The sequence below is a fragment of the Neofelis nebulosa genome, chromosome 1 (genome assembly GCF_028018385.1).
Source record: "Neofelis nebulosa isolate mNeoNeb1 chromosome 1, mNeoNeb1.pri, whole genome shotgun sequence".
Lineage (NCBI taxonomy): Eukaryota > Metazoa > Chordata > Mammalia > Carnivora > Felidae > Neofelis > Neofelis nebulosa.
In genome coordinates this window covers 66,399,910-66,413,894 of record NC_080782.1, presented here as the reverse complement: position 1 = coordinate 66,413,894, position 13,985 = coordinate 66,399,910, and the positions used below count along the sequence as shown (strand labels likewise).

The following is a 13,985-nucleotide window of genomic DNA, read 5'->3' as shown; positions in this document are numbered from 1 at the left end:
ACTCATAAGATAAAGTCCTTGAGGCAGCAGGAACACTGCAATGGACTAGATTGTGTCATCACCCCTCATGGGACTGAGGAGCTGAATTTTAAATTATGTTTAATTCTAATTAAGATTTAAATTTAAATAGCCACATGTCTCAGAAAATGTAGATAATTCTAATGATGCCTTTTTGTTGGGACTAGTCTTTTGGGAGAGGCTGACAATATTGAGATAGGCAACATGCAGGTATAACAAGCCTTCCCTTCTTGTACCTTCCACTGAGGAAGTGCTGGGTTGGAGGATGGCTGGTCTTAGCAGGACCATACACAGTTCTGTGGCCTTCCATTTTTTTCTGCTGAGATGGTTTTGAGTTTGAAGGAGACATACTGACTAGACTGTTATTCTGCCAAGTCTCTCTTTGTATGTATAATTTCCACTCTCCTCAAGGGACCATCTTCATTATTTACAGTTTCAGGCCAAATGTTTTTATTGTTGATTGCGTGTCTTCTGTGCATTGTGGAAACAAATGTTTATATGATATTGATAATTGTTCTTTAATACTTTATTTACTTTACCATTTTGTTTGTATAAATTAGTATGAGAACTAAAGATTAAGACTTAAATTATAGATAAGCTGGGTCGTGTGGGTGGCTCAGTTGGTTAAGCGTCTGACTTCAGCTCAGGTCATGATCTCACAGTTTGTGGGTTCAAGCCCTGCGTCGGGCTCTGTGCTGACAGTTTGGAGTCTGGAGTCTGCTTCAGGTTCTGTGTCTCCCTCTCTCTCTGCCCCTCCCCCGTTCACATTCTGTCTCTCTCTCAAAAAATAAATAAACATTAAAAGACAATTAGAAAAAATAATAGATAAGCTATTTGGCACTTATTCTAAGGGTAGTCTTAAATCTTTGGATAAAGCTAAGAAATCTGGAAGGATAATGGAATCATATAATAATAGCAACAAATGTTTGCTGAGGGCTTTCTGTGGGCTGGACACTCAACAATTTATTTGGATTAAATTAAATCCAAATTATTTGGGTTATCTGATATGATCTTTACCAAAACCTCAGAGGATAGGTGCTATTATCTCTTTTTGTAGGTAAGTCTACTGATACTCAGGTTAAGTAACTTGCCATAGACAACACAGCTGGTAGAATCCCAACTTGGACAACTCTAAAGTCAATGCACTTTATTCTGCTGGGTGTTACAGCTTCTTTTGTATATTAACAGTGCCAAGCCAAGTCCCAAGCACAGCTCCTTAGGATGTTTTCCATTCAGTTCTGTAAAGGCCTGAGTTAATGGTCATAGGTTTATAAGTGGCTCTGTCAGGTCTCAGTGATATCCCTTCTTTCTGTTTTGCTTACCTGGCCCTGGTAGTTGCTTTCCTGGTAGTTATCTGTCCTCAGATTCCATTGTTCCCTTTTGAAATCTTTGACCGTTGTCACCAGTAGTTAGGTTTTTGGACTTAAGTTTAATACTGAAATTTCTTCCTATAGCTATTTGAAATGGCTGTCTTGGCCCTCAGAAACCAAAGTAGGAGGCTCTTTTAGAGCAACATATTCCTTCATGCTCCTTTGTAAGGGCTATAGGTTTCTAAGACAAAATATAGCTGCAGAGTCAGTCCAGTTTACTCTGATCATAACATTTAATAATAAAATTAGCATATGGTTTACAGCTGTCTGCCTAGTCTCTCCCCTCAAATTCTTTTCCACTCATTTACCACTTACAACTTTTTATCTTCCCTTCCGTTCCCTCTTATTTTTCAGGAAAGGCAGCCTACTCTTGTAGAACAACATATGCATCTTTATTTATTTAATTTTTTAAGATTTTATTTTTAAGTAATCTCTACACCCAGCATGGGGCTCGAAACTACAACCCTGAGATCAAGAGTCAAACACTCCACTGACTGAGCTAGCCAGAAACCCCAACATAAGCTTCTTTAAAGTTAGACTTGTATTGCGTTCCTGGTGCCATGTTTCTTTTGTTGTTGTTTTAGCTTTGTGATATTGATCAAGTTATTTAATATTTCATCATCTGTAAAAATACAGGTAATCATATATACCTTGCAGGATTATTGTAAAGAATTAGAGATGATGTTTATAAAGTCCCTGGCACAGAGAAGGTCCTCATAAAACAAGAACTTTTTTGAATCCATTGCTATGATTTAATTTGGCAAATATTTATTAGCACCTAATCAATGTTGGACTCTACTGAGGATTCTGAAGAAACAACAAAACCTAGAATCTCTAAATTCAGAAAGTTATATAGTGTAGGAGACTTGACATATAAACAAATAACAACAGAAAGGCACTAAGTACAATAGAGGTATATATGAAGTGCTAGAAGCAATTAATTATTTTTCCAGCTTTGCCTGTGGAGTGCTTTCCAAGTATTTCTTTTGGAAAAATACTTGGTAGTCAAGATGGGGGACAAATAGAAAGAAAGAGAGAAAAAAACAACAACCCTTAAAGGTTTCTGTAATCTGTGAGGTGCCAACCTTTTGAGAATTGATTTCAGCAAGACACTTGATAAAATCTCTCATGAAGTCCTTGTACATAAGATGGAGAAATGTGGGATGGCTGATAGAATAGGATTTGAAGATGGTTATACAACTGTGTCTGGGATGTTTTCTCCTACAGTACTTTCTTTTTACTTATAAAATCTCTGGGTTGGAAGGAACCTTAGAAATAGATATATAGTATACTCTAACTTGTACCTAACACCTCTCTACCATCTCTTTTCTCTTCCCTTTTAATTTTTAATTCAACAGTACAGAAAAGTATATAGTACAAAATATGCCTCTCTCTCCAATTCCATTCCCCAAATGTCCCTGACATCCTCCCCAGAGACAAACGCTATTAATAGTTGCTTGTGTATATGATCTTCTTTTATTATGCGTATCTTTTTACATCTTGTATCGTAATTATTTGAGTGTATATGCTGTCTCCCTTAGTAAGTTGTAAGCTCCTTAAGAGCAAGGACCCTACCACATGATTTCCTATATCTCTCCAAAAGTACTTGTACATTGAAGGTTCTCAATAAATATCTGCTTGATTAAGTATTTAAATGAAATTTGGACCAGGGAGAAGACAGGCTTCTTTAGTAAAATGCCACAGTTTTCTGTCCTTGGCCATATCATTTATAACTTGGATGAAGATGTAGAAAGCATGGTTGTCATGCTTGTCATGCAGATGACACAAAGATGGAAAAGAGAGCTGATAACATCAGATGACAGAATTAAGACTGCAGATGATCCCAACAGACTAAAATGTTCAGCTGGGAAAAAAACAACAACAACAACAAAAAAAACAGGGATAAATATAAAGTCCTGTGTTTAAGGGGGGGAAATAACCAATAGCTTAGTTGTTTTATACCCAAGTATAGAATTAGAAGACTTGTCTTGATGATAGTTTATTTGAAGATGATTTGGGAGGGTAGGGGATGGATCTTAGTTGCCTTTAAGCTCACTTTAAGCTTAATTTAAGATTGTCAATAAAGCAAATACAGCTTTGGCTGAATTAGTGGAATATGAGTCTAAGTGGGTTAGTTTGTGGTTCTTGTGTTCTCTCTACTAGTCAGACTGCTTATTGAGTATTAGGTCCATTTTGGGGTGCCACACATTTAAAGAGAGCCTGACAAATTGAGGTGTATATAAAGGAGGTTAACTAGGAATATAAAACTTGGGTATAAGAATCAGACTGGTATAGATCTCTCCTGGGTTCTGTCACTTAGCAATTGTGATAGCTTGGCAAAGTCATTTCCTCTGAGTTTGTTTCCATACCTTTAAAGTAGGGCAGAATAATAATACCAATCTGGAGGATTATTATAAGGATTAGAGCTAACCAATGCAATCAAAATTTTCTGCGGTCATTAGAAATTAGATTAATGACTAAGTATAGTCCCTGCTTTGAAGGAGGTTACATTTCAGTGGAGCAGACAACTGAGTAAATCCAAGATTGTAATGTAGCTTGTTAAGTTTTCAGAGAATTGACTTACATAAAAGGGGGTAGACTTATTCATAGAGCCCCCAGTAAATACAAATTGAGTCGGATTGTTGTGTAGCAGTAGAATGAGTTTCCCTAGGAGAAAGTGAATTCCCCTCAGGGAATGGATATAATCAAGTTGAGACTAGGTGATTATTTGTTGGGGATGCTTGCAAGGCATTTTTTATGAGTAGAAGGTTGGACTAGAAGGGTTGGCAGACTCTGGCCACCAGGGGCCAAATGTAGCCAGACATCTGTTTTTGTACATACAGTTTTACTGGAGCATACCACACCCAGTTATTTATGGGTTGTTGATGGCTGCCTTTCTGCACCGTGCAGAGTTGAGTAGTGTGACAGAGACCATATGGCCTGCCAAGCCTAAAGTATTTACTGTTTGGCCTTTTAAAGAAGAAGTTTGTTGACTCCTGGACTAGATCAACGCTTCACAACCTAAATTATTTTGTGAACTGCTAACCTTCCTAAATTCTCTGACATGGGGATTTCAAGTCAAGAGGGAGGAAGGCAAAATTTGAAGTTAGATGGTTATAGTTTTTCTTGTTGGCAAGGAATGAAGACTGCAAAATAGTTGATTAACCTCTAAGACCTTTTAAGAGACTGTGATTTTATAAACAGATGCTTTGGGTGTGAGACAAAGTATTATTTATATGCCACCTGGGCTAAAGCTATCTGTACCCACTAGAACTGGGAAGTGGTCCTAGTGTAGTGGGAAAAACTGGTTGTGTTCACCATTGTGAGTTTGTTTCCTCACTTGTAATTGGAACACTTTCTATACTAAAGATTGGAACTAATGTGTGTACTCAGATAGATGTAGCTATCATTACTATATTCCATAGACTACCTGATTGGAGTGTATGTCACACCAGATAGAATTTTGGTTGGTAAAGTATAAATCCCTCCCTTGAGTGCTGCTAGTTGGGGTACTACACAAAACCCTTTCCTTGTGTTGACTAGATTTTTATTTATTATTATTATTAATTTATTAATTAATTAATTTATTTTAGAGACAGAGAGAGAGAGTGCCCATGTGCAGGTAGGGGAGGGGCAGGGGGGGGGAGAGAGAGAGAGAGAGAGAGAGAGAGAATGAATCTTTTTTTTTTTTTTAATTTTTATTTTTGGGACAGAGAGAGACAGAGCATGAACGGGGGAGGGACAGAGAGAGAGGGAGACACAGAATCGGAAACAGGCTCCAGGCTCCGAGCCATCAGCCCAGAGCCTGACGCGGGGCTCGAACTCACGGACCGCGAGATCGTGACCTGGCTGAAGTCGGACGCTTAACCGACTGCGCCACCCAGGCGCCCCGAGAGAATGAATCTTAAGCAGGCTCCACACCCAGCATACAGCCCTGCCGCAGGACTCTATCTCATGACGCTGAGATCACGACTTGAGCTGAAATCAAGAGTTGGATGCTTAGCCGATTGAGCTACCCAGGCATCCCTGGACTAGATCTTTAGATCTCATGGCAAATAGGGGATAAATCGATCTTATTAGCAAATATAGGAATATCTTGTGGCTGGCAGCTTCAATTCATACATTACAGGTGTTACTCTCTTTGCTAGAAAAGGCAGAGATTTTGCAGACACAGTGCACTTCTCCCAGTGGAATATGATTTTAAACTTCTTCCCATACATTTTGTCTTTTATATTCAGAATCTACTTCCAACTAACAGTTTTCTTTCTTTCTTTTTCTTTCTTTCTTCCTTTCTTTCTCTGTCTCTCTCTACCCCTCCCTGCCCCTCCCCTCCTTTTTTTGTTGAAAGTGTTGACTCGGAGACAAAAAGAGGCCAACAGCAAGAGCAAGAGTGACAGTGAGACAACTGCCCAAACTTCCCTAGACATTGACAAGTAAGTGACTATGTTGTGTTCTCAGAGCTCTTGTTTAACATACCATTGCTTGGACTGAATAAAGAGACCTATTCCTCTCTACCCTGGGTTTCTTTGGCTTTCCAGTCACTTCATTGCTTTGATATCTGAATCTATTTTTCTTATTCCCAATTTATGTTAATGCAGGTGGCCTCTATCTTTTTGAATTACCCTTAAAAAATTCTACCACCCATTCCATTTCCACATTCTATTTTCTTTAAATTTGCATTTTGGTGTTTGGTACTTTTGGGAGCAGTGAGCTATTTTGCAATGTAATGGTACAGAAGTTCAGTTGCAAAAGGTTGGGCAATATAAGTGACTTCTTTGGGTTATAGGTTGCAGCTTGACTAAGAAAGTATATTCTAAAGGGTGGTCGGGTAGAAGTGATGCCCCCTAAAAGGAAAGACATTACCAAGAATACATTAAAGCAGTCAGTCATTAGGCAGAAATGTTTAATCTTTGAAATACAGATCTTAGACCCTAAATTTCAAGGCTGTCTTCCCTAATCCAGTTGAGTGGAGCTGATCACTTGCTCCTTTTGGAATCCTAACATGTGGACATTCCTCTATGACTGTATTGCATCCCATCCCACTATATTGCAGTATTTTTTTTTTTCTTTTTTTTCATTTCTGTCTCCTTGGGTAGACTGTGAATTTTGAAGGCAGATCCTTGCCTTCATTCATGTTTATATCCTCAGCATCTAATAAAATGTGTCTGAGACAGCAAAAACAATAATAGCTCTTTGTTGAACACCTAATATTATGTACCAGCCACTGTGCTAAGTGTTTGATGTACTTTGTAACTCTCACAATAGCTGATAAGATAGTTATTCTTTCTTTCTTTTTTTTTTTTAAATAGATAAGGAAATTGAAGGGAAATTATAAGTAACTGGTTAAAGATCATGTAGTGAGAACTGGCAAATCCTGACTCCGAAACTTAAGCTCCTTCCACAGTGCTGCTATCTCATGTAGTAGGGGATGACTGTATGATTTTTGCATTAATTCATAAATTTTAAAAGGTACACTGGTCTAGATTTTCTCATAAGGCAGAGTTTTATTTATATTCTTCCAGATGATTGAGTATATGAGATAATTTTTTCTCCTATTTTTAAAGACCTCCAGAGAAAGTTTTCTGTAGAACTAATCCAGATTTCTCTTGCTGTATAGTAACTGAATAGTTATGACCAGAAAGAGAAGTCTAAAATAGCAGCCTTTGGAAAGTTTTCTTTAGCTTCTTAAAATGAAGATGATCTTAAGAGTCTAGAAGACCTGGTTTCTGACATTTATTAGCTATAGAACCTTGGGGAGAATAGTACTTTCTTAGTAGGGCCAAAGAATTAATTGAGAAGTTGTGTTTAAAGGGCTTGGTACCAGTTCCTACCACAGAGAAAATACTTAATAAGTGCTTATTTTCTTCCTTTGTCCCCAATGAATCTTACTTCAAGGACACAGTTTCCTCTCTTTCTACAGATTCTACTATTATAAAAGATAAAAATAACTATGTAGGTGAAGTTACTCAAAAGTCTCTGGCAGAACCACATGGTTTTGGTAACTTCCTAGTTGATGTTGCAGGTTGTAAAATTAAGGAAGTCAGCATACAGAGTCAGACAAGTTCATCCACCCTGGTAAAAAATGTCATCTTGATTTAATTCTCATGGTTGTCTAAATTTTAACTTCCCTTTGAAAAAACTATTACGCTTAATTTCAGAAGAGTTTGACAGAATATTTTATGTCTGAAGAGCAATCAGCATTGTTTGAGATAGTTAGAAGAGCTGATTTCATTACCATCCCACTGCTGCAACAGCAGGGTACAGAGAAACAGCCAGGGAAAACCGCTAATCACTCAGTCCTGTTGATTGGCGTCAGGTTAGTTTTATTGGCCATCCTGCTGAGTGAATCTGCATTGGTTGACATGTCTCCTCCACCGAATAACGTAAAAACACAATTGAGACAGAGTAACATAAAAACACAATTTGAGACATATCCAGGAGCCCAGAGGCAAAAGCAAATTTAAAACTGCTCTTTCCCCCTTCCTTTTGATTGGCTAGGAATGAGAAGTGTTATCTCTGTAAATCCCTGGTCCCATTCAGAGAGTATCAGAGTCACGTAGAGTCCTGTCTCCAGCTTGCAAGGGGTGACCAAGGAGATGGGCCTGAAGAGAGTGGGAGGATATGCTCAGCTATAGAGGAGAAGTGGCGGCAGCGGCTGAGGAACCCAAAGGTATGTATGGAATGTTTTAGGAAGCTCTCCAAAGTTCTGTTCTATGCTTTTTTCTTCTTCCTTCTTTTTTGCTTATCTAGAAACAAGATTGCATTTTAAAATTATATTTTCTTTCAATTAAAAAGTATATATACTCCTTGTAGGAAATATAGGCAGTTCAAAAAAATATGAAGAATCAGGAGAAATTAAGAAATTATTACCCATAATTTAGCTACTCAGAGATAACAACTTTTAGTATTTTGGCCAATTTTTTCAGTCTTTTTTTTTATGCATATTTCATGTAAGTGAGACCACACTATATATGCACATATATATGTGTGTATGTGTGTGTGTGTGTCTACATAACATTGTAGCATAAACACCTTCCTGGGTTTATTTTCAAACTTTTTAAAAAATTACTCTTAATACTTACATCACACAGAAGTCACATAACCATTCTCATATTATTGGGCATTTAGGTTCTTCCCAATTCTTTTGTATTACAAGATTGTATTTAAAACATTAATCTGTGTACCACTTACTGTTTCCTAGAATAGATTTCCTGAAGTGGAACTCCTAGGGGAATGGATATAAACATTTTAAAATCTGTTGAAACATATCACCAAATTCTTCTCTTGAAAGGATATCTAGTCATATCCCCACTGCCAGGAGCATATTTGAGATCAACTCTGTTTAACACCTTGTGAGCCTGGTCTTAGGAAGCTGTGAGGTCTGGCCACTAGTTACTGGGAAGATGAATGTGCTTTCTGGGCTTTGCAATTAGATCAGCAAGAGCAAGTCTTGGCTTAGAGATCAAAGATAAAGCAGCAGCTCCATATTCTATGTTTACTAACTTAGCAGTCACTGCACACTAAGGTGAAGAGCCATTATCTATCATGACAAAAGAAAGGGACTCTCCTATATCAATGGGGTGATTTTGAGGTAGTGATTTGGAGTTGGGGATTATAGGTAAATGCTTATATTGTAGAGCCTGTTTATTCTTCTGGCATCACTATCTCTAGAAGCTACCGTGAAACTATTATTTTCTATTTTAAATCTCTCTAAATCTATCATGGTCAAAGGCTACTGTTCTTTAATATGATCTTGGTGGAATAATTTGCTTTGACTCTGGTATCCATTCTTGGATAATATTCTTGGCATAAAGATGTATTCTGTTCATCATCACAGTTTGTGTTTTTACTTGTGTACCCTGTTTATTAGAAAGCAAAAGACTTTCCTAGAGCTGTGTCCCACATTCCTTCTCTCCTGGAGACAAGTGTGATCTGGGCTAAGGAGGTTGTATTTTAGACTCTCTGCCATGAGATAACTCTTTCATCTGTTTTTCTCTGTCACAGGAAAAAAAACGCAGTGAAGGCCGACTCCTCAGTCTCTTGGAACAGTCTGAGCAGAAGACTGCAGGTGAAGACTTCAGGACCAATTTTCTGGGCTTCTGTCAAAGGCCCAGTAAAAATAGCCACTGAGAACTCATTGTTTGTTGGAGTTATGTGGGTATACATTTGACCCAATCAGCCAGCCTTTTAGACTCTAAGTTGTATCTCCCTAAAGAAGATGAGGACACACCCTGTCTTGTTCATCATGTGTTTCATTTCAGGCTTTATAAAGCCTGTTGAGTGGGAAAAAAAAATCCAAATCATAGAGGAATGACACAGCCCTAAATACCTTCTAAAGGAACAATCTTGGAAAACCAGACATGTAGACATTTATTCCTCCTTCTAATGTTTTGTGCATTATTTATGTGTCACTTTTAGTTTTGTGTCCCAACCTATGCTCCTGAGGGATTATAGGAAGTAACTCTCTCTTTGTGCCTAGTATTTATGGAGCAGTAGAGTGGATTGGTTAAGAGCATTGCATAAAGTTAGTAATACCAACTTCATAGATTGTAAGGATTATATCTAGTAAAGCTCCAAACAAATTCTCTGGCATAAGTAGGCTCTTGGTAAATGTTAGCTGCTATTATTACTATTGTTATTTGTTGCTATTGTTAAAATTCACTAGATGTAGATGGAAGAGGAGCTTTTGCTTAAGCCTGGGGAAATTTGCCTACCTTCTAGTTCTGGTAGTTCATTCTCACAAATAAATCTGTTTTGCCTCGTGATGACTATAAAAAGGCAGCCTCTCCAAGCCCTACGGCCTGCTGCCTCTAGATCAGCATGTTCTGAATCTCTGCAGGTGGCAGAGTTCCCTTGGCAACTCCTTGTACCTCAAGTCCAGATTTGAAGTAGGTTATTCAGAGGTTGTTCATTCAAAAGTGTTCACCTCGATGCTTCTGCAGCTGAGTCTATTGGATGCTAATACTAACATTCCATTGGTCTGAGGATTGGGGATCTGAACTACCTGGATAAGACTGATGAAAAGCAGTGCCCAGAAAATAGGAAGCACATGAGCAGTGAGAAGTAGTATGATTACAACACTTTTAACAGCATTACTACTTTTTCTCTCTTATTACAGATGCAGAAATAAAGACCAAGTCTAAAGAAACAGGAGGCCTCAGGTGAATTGGGGTATACATTGAAATATGACTGTGAGCAGTTCTAAAAAAGTGTAGGCCTGGTCCTGGGTTCCGTGGATAATGTGATATTCAAACTATTGAAGGTAGAAATCACCATGGAACTGTGTGACCTCTCTCTGTGATCCCTCCCCCAACCCCCAATATATCTTGGCTAAGAATTGGATGGCTAATTCAATTTCATGGCATAAAAACAGGCAGAGCAAGAGCTATGACTTATTCTTCCCTCCCAACCATAGTCTTCTGACTTAGATTTCAAGATGTTTGGGAATTTGGTAAAAAAAAAAAAATTTAAAAAAATGGGAATTTGGGTCTGAATTCTCATTCTCTCACTATCTGTGTGGCTTTGGGTTTATAGTTTATCCAGTGTCCTCATCTGCAAAAAGGGAATGATAGTACTTATCTGGTTGGATTATTACAAAGATTATATGAACTGATAATGTATGTAAAAGCCCCTGGTACAATGCATGATACATACTTAGTGCTTATTAGTAGGTATATATTGAATTCTGAATTTTTTCCCCTCCTCTCTAGGGTGCCCTCGCTAGGGATGGAAGAGGCAGGCTGCAGCAGAGAGATGCAGAGTTCCCCTGCACATCTTGACTTAAACGAATCTCCCGTCAAGTCTTTTGTTTCCGTTTCAGAAGCCACAGATTGCTTAGTGGACTTTAAAAAGCAACTTACTGTCCGGCCAGGTAGCCGGACACGGGCCAAAGCAGGCAAAGGAAGAAGGAGAAAACTCTGAATTTCTAGGGTCCAGAGTTCACAAAACCATTAGCGATAGGGGTGGGCCATGGTCATTAAGCCTTAGTGGCCCCTATTTCATTGTTGAGCAAGTTTTGGCCCTACAGGTTTCACCACCAGCACCCACTCAGCATTCTTGTTTTGATGTTTTCTATAAGCTATACAGACATTGTGTATAGTATTCTGTTTTATAACAATCTGGATTCACTTATAGTTAAAAGAAAATTTAAATATATTTATCTATGTTTGTATGAAATCTTATTTCAATAAGATGGAGATTTTACTTTTTTTTCTCTGTGTTACTGGATTTGGGTTGGGAATATTTAAATGTGGAGCTAGTTCTGAGACTCCTAAATTACATGTTTCCAAATTAATTCCATTACTGGTCTTTGACATACTGCCGATATTCACTGAATGTGTAGTGTGCAATTCTAAGCATTGTGTGGTTACTTCCTTGACCTTTTCTGACATCATTGTGGAAGGTGCCAAGGCATCAGATCCTACCTCTTATTTTGCTGTCCCTACCATTCGGTGACCTACCACTTCATCTTGCTGCCTCACCTAGTTAAGAATTCTCAGCCAGAGCATAGGACCTTTGAGGGATATCTCCTGCCATTCTTACCAGGAATTTGTAATTGAATGCTCTGTTAGTAGTTCCTATGCAAAATTATTTTTCTTCCTAGATTAACCAGTGGGGATGCCAGGGATATCTGTTAAAACAGATTGGTTCTCTTGCTGTCAAAGGTCATAGCAGCAATAGGAAATAACTTATATTTCAGTGTATTAGTAGAGGAGTGCGCATTTTTTACCACATTGCCCAGGAGCTTTCGGTGCAGAACAGAGATGTGGTCTGTCTTCAGTGTACTTGCAGACTCCAAAGATAAGAGGATGTCGAATGGCAGAAGCAACTACCTGTGGGAGATGACCAAACAAGGATGTTAAGAAAGCTAGCTTTGGCCCAACTTGATTTGGAGATGTAATAAAAGACTGTGGGAGGTGGCTGCTGTCCAGGAATGGGCCCTGAGACAGGATAAATAGGGACACCACTCAGACTTCTCCTAACTTCTGATTTATCAAGTTCAAAGTTACCTTTTCCTTGGTTTTAAAAAAGATGAAAATGAAGGGTGTGTTAGACTGGAGATTCAGAGATAGCTAGGATGGAAGGCACAGCAAAGGCCTTTAAGGCATTGTTTCCTGCCTGAGCCTTTGCACACAAGCTCTTTGAGTTAAAAGAAGGCAGCATGGTATGCACACTATTTATTCCATGTTTTGGTGTTGGGTGGCACGGACATTGTGGCCAGCATCACGTAAGGTAATAGGTGTTGTTTTTTGAGGAACTATTGTGGCTTAGACAATGTATGTACTTTCATTTAATCCTCACAGCAACTCTATGAGGTAGGTATTACCCTCCCTAATTTTCAGATAAGGAAACAAAGGCTCAGAGAAATAAATAAAAGCCACTTTTTGTCCTTGGCAGTGAGACCACAGTGCCCCTCATCTTCAGTCCTAAAGAAAATGCTGTATTTTTACTCTAGTATTGATTATTTTCTTGTTTTCCTTCTAACAAAAAGTAGTTTATTATGTCCCATCAACTTAATCCTCACTAGTCTCATTTACTGGCAATTTATTGGAGGGTAGAGCATTATAAGTGGGATAATATGTTTCTCTCTCTTCCTGAAGAGAAGAGAAAAGGCTGATTCTAGAAAGTGAATTTTTTAGCTTAAAATTGAGCAGTTTCCCCAGAACATGGGTCAGTGGCAAATTGTTGGAGGCGAGTATGGGTCAGTAGGACCAGGACCAATAGGCTTACTTGCTAGTCAGAGGAAAACAGCCATCAGCCATCTCCCCAGTGCCCTTCATGACCTTACTCCTTACCCCCTCCCTACACTCTACCATCCCTATCTTTGGTAAAGTCTGCTCATTTATTTTATTCCCCCTGTGCCCATGGTCCCATGAGAGAGGCATTAGTGAGACAATGAAGAGATAAAAAGTCAGTGGAAAGAGTATCACATCAGTCTGAGTCTGAACCCCTTTCTCTGATATGTGTTAATCCCTCTGAGACCCGGTTTCCTTTTCCATAAAATGGGGAAATCATACTTAACAGTGTTCTAAGGAGTAAGATAATGTATATAAAGGCACAGTATCTGTTGCATAGAAGATGAGAAGTAAATGGCAGCAGTTATTAATGTGATGCTGGTTTTGTATGTCATAAGTAGTGTTAGGGTGAGAAGTAAAAGAAGCTAGAGGTGGGGTGCAGATGCGAAAGGAGTCAGTTATTTTAGGAGTGAGCCCTTGACTGTCTTAGCTTCAACAACCACCAGGCTTTCACAACAGGCTTGGGTCCCTGGGCATTTAGAGCTCACCCAGGACCCATGGGTTTTTCTTTTTTCTTTTTTTTCTTCTCCTGAAAGGTGGGAAGCAGGTGTTCTGCTGGTGTTGCCAATTCTTGGAGAGCTGGAAAGCTCCATGAACTTCGTAAGCTATTACCATAAATTGGGAAAGAGAACTACTCCATGTTAGGCATTGTGGTTGTGTAATTTCATTTCATCCCTTACAACAGCCTTTCATCCTCTAGCAGAGGCTGTGCCTTGCCCATTTCCCCTGGGCACTCAACATTCTATTACATACCCACAGTAACCTATTGCAAGAATTTGCAACTCTCTGCATTAGCACTTCT

General features: G+C 38.7%; 1 protein-coding gene across 3 annotated transcripts in view; it reads left to right on the top strand.

The window, feature by feature from the left end:
* UIMC1 (ubiquitin interaction motif containing 1) overlaps positions 1-11,591 on the top strand; it is a 120,777-nt gene extending 109,186 nt beyond the window's left edge. For all 3 annotated transcript variants that reach the window (XM_058724216.1, XM_058724208.1, XM_058724213.1), the window contains 5 exons: positions 5,737-5,821; positions 7,887-8,058; positions 9,393-9,456; positions 10,507-10,549; positions 11,099-11,591. In XM_058724216.1, the coding sequence (XP_058580199.1) occupies positions 5,737-5,821; positions 7,887-8,058; positions 9,393-9,456; positions 10,507-10,549; positions 11,099-11,309 (575 nt within the window). In that variant the 3' untranslated portion in view covers positions 11,310-11,591. The remainder of the gene's footprint in view (positions 1-5,736; positions 5,822-7,886; positions 8,059-9,392; positions 9,457-10,506; positions 10,550-11,098) is intronic.
* The last annotated feature ends 2,394 nt before the right edge of the window (positions 11,592-13,985 follow it).